The following is a 2915-nucleotide window of genomic DNA, read 5'->3' as shown; positions in this document are numbered from 1 at the left end:
TTTCCCGCTCCTCCGCGAGCCCCATCACTTTATATCGGCTCTAACGAGGCGCTGGCTCCCTTTGCCCCACCTTTACCATCGATTTACTGCGTGCGTAAGAGACACGACACGCATGAGTCACTGCGCAAAGCCACTGGGTAGAGACTGCGCCCCAGCTCCAGCAACAAAACCGTCGTTTACAGAAACGGGCTTTCAGTGTAAACAAAGCAGAGTCTGAGGTAAAACCCAGAGCCCAGCCTCACTCTCAGAGGTGCATTATTGTGAGAAAACACACACACACACACACAACACACAGGAGTTTGTAAAACTGGAGTGTAATTAACTCTTTAAAGCTACAGTGTAAACAGCCATGGTAGACATCCACAACTGATAACCGGTATTTGTCTTAGTTATTTGTGTCTCCGTGCTTCTTGTTTTCCTGATCTTTGGAGGTGTGTAAAAATCTCTCTGCAGATTTCTTAATAAAGATGTCCAGCATTAACTGCGTTGACACATTCATTCATTCATTCATTCATTCATTCATTCATTAGGTCCAGAGCCTACCTGGAATCATTGGGCGCAAGGCGGGAATACAACCTGGAGGGGGCGCCAGTCCTTCACAGGGCAACACAAGCACACACACACATTCACTCACACACTCACACCTACGGACACTTTTGAGTCGCCAATCCACCTACCAACGAGTGTTTTTGGACTGTGGGAGGAAACACACCAGACACAGGGAAAACACACCACACTCCTCACAGACAGTCACCCGGAAGAAACCCACGCAGACACAGTGAGAACACACCACACTCCTCACAGACAGTCACCCGGAGGAAACCCACGCGGACACAGGGAGAACACACCACACTCCTCACAGACAGTCACCCGGAAAGAAACCCACGCGGACACAGGGAGAACACACCACACTCCTCACAGACAGTCACCCGGAGGAAACCCACGCAGACACAGGGAGAACACACCACACTCCTCAGAGACAGTCACCCAGAGGAAACCCACCGGACACAGGGAGAACAATATATCATATATATACCATGCATAGACATTCATTACATTCCATGCATCGCATTCCATCGTGACACTCTCCTGAGGTCATTTGATGTAAAAGTTTAAAATGCCATGCATTCAGTGTCTGGGCTCTGCTCGTCCCCCTGTCCTGCCCGTCTTTAATGACCTTCTGCGTGGAATTTGAGTCAGTTCGCCCCACAGTAGCTGCCCTTTGAAGCATCCACTTGTTAAAAACCTTAAAAACACGGAACTGGGTGGATTTGAAAAGATCTGATGACAGGGAGCTTCCGCAGCCCTCTCTGACAGGTGTTTGCGGGTATGTGGTGCCATTAGGAATGTTTTTCTATATTGTAAGGTCTTTATTTATTAATTTGAAGAGCGGTAAGGAAGAAGAGCATGCTGTTTTCCCACTGAAATAACGAGAGAAAGCATGGCTTTGATTACTACTTATTGCTAGCTCCATTTGCACTTACTTTCAGCTACAGACGCAAATCGCATCAGGAGAAAAAAAATACGGTTCACTGTATGACTCATACAGTAGCAATTACTACATAAAATCCTCATCAGAAACTCCAGCCACCAGCTCATTACAGCCACCACCAGAGCTACACACTTTACACTAACTCAGTAATTCACTAATGCTTTTCTTATCTGACTGTTGAACATGTTAATGTAGTTAATATTAAATACTTTCCTTTTCAAAGCACATATCCCCCACATTAATGAACATATTGACTCTGACCAAAATATCTACTGTGTCCTGGCTTTTACTCATTTATTTCTCTCTTTCCGAGCATTACTGGCTTCAAAGGATGCAAAAAGCAATAAAACAACAACATGCAGCTGTTGCAGCATCGTTCCAGACATTGGTCCTGGGTCCAAGCCTCACCTGTCACTGTCTATGAAGACGTTAGTGTGTTCTCCCTGTGTCTGTTTGGGTTTCCTCTGTGTGCTCTGGTGTCCTCCCACAATCCAAAAACCCATGCTGGTGGGTGCCCTGTGAAGGACTGGCGCCCCCTCCAGGGTGTGTTCCCGCCTTGCGCCCAATGATTCCAGGTAGGTTCTGGACCCACCGTGACCCTGAACTGGATAAGCACTTACAGATAACGGATGGATGGATGGATGCTGGTGGGTTGGCTGTGAAATTGTGTGTGAGTGACTGGGTGAGTGATAGATGACCTGCACTGGACTCTGTTTCTAAGTCCAAGGAACCTCCAAAGATTTCAAGATCAACAACGTAGGTGTCAAAAGCAGTTGTGAAGGAGAACTATTAAAGAGCCTCTCACTGGGTCGGCCCATAGATAATAATGTTTGGGAATGAGATGCTCCTTTTAAAGGTTAAAATATAAGCAACATTCCCTTAAAATGGTACAGAGCATTTTGTATTGTGATTGTTAACTGATATAAAGGAACTGGGTCATTAGTGCTCCCCTCCAAGTAAGCTGCTCTGCCCAGGGATACAGTAAAGAAGCCGTACCTGGCCTCACGTGTCTCAAGAAACGTGCTGCCTCCACCTGCCAAAGTAGCTGTCGTGTGATTGGAGGAAACCAGGCTAGAGAGTGGAATTGGCAATGGTTTTAAATTGTGTTAAACAACAAAACAGCATAGAAATTAAGTAGTTCATAGACCTGGGTTGTAAATCACTCACTTCCTCACCCACTCTCATACACTCACTCACTCACGTTTAGCAACTGCTTCACAACAGACGCTATGTGTCCTTGTTATTATTAGCCAATTTTTCTTAGGTGACTAGAGGAGGCTTTTTACTGTTGTTTAAATGCCACTTTGCACTATCTTTGTCCTTGGGACACATCAGACCACCAGAGACCCTCTTTGTAGCTGAAAATGCCTGAGCATTTCAGAGGTTTAATTTGAGTTTCATTTAAATTCGAGAAGGCCTTTCT

The 2915-nt window shown here is 45.8% G+C and overlaps 1 protein-coding gene across 1 annotated transcript in view; it reads right to left on the bottom strand.

The window, feature by feature from the left end:
• LOC136679032 (cocaine- and amphetamine-regulated transcript protein-like) overlaps nucleotides 1-65 on the bottom strand; it is a 2750-nt gene extending 2685 nt beyond the window's left edge. The window contains exon 1 of the mRNA XM_066657295.1: nucleotides 1-65. This exon is cut by the window's left edge and continues 206 nt beyond it. Within this exon, the coding sequence (XP_066513392.1) occupies nucleotides 1-25 (25 nt within the window). The 5' untranslated portion in view covers nucleotides 26-65.
• Nucleotides 66-2915: the final 2850 nt, after the last annotated feature.

The sequence above is a fragment of the Hoplias malabaricus genome, chromosome Y (assembly GCF_029633855.1).
Source record: "Hoplias malabaricus isolate fHopMal1 chromosome Y, fHopMal1.hap1, whole genome shotgun sequence".
NCBI lineage: Eukaryota > Metazoa > Chordata > Actinopteri > Characiformes > Erythrinidae > Hoplias > Hoplias malabaricus.
The sequence above is the reverse complement of the archived record's forward strand: the minus strand, read 5'-3'. Positions and strand labels throughout refer to the sequence as shown.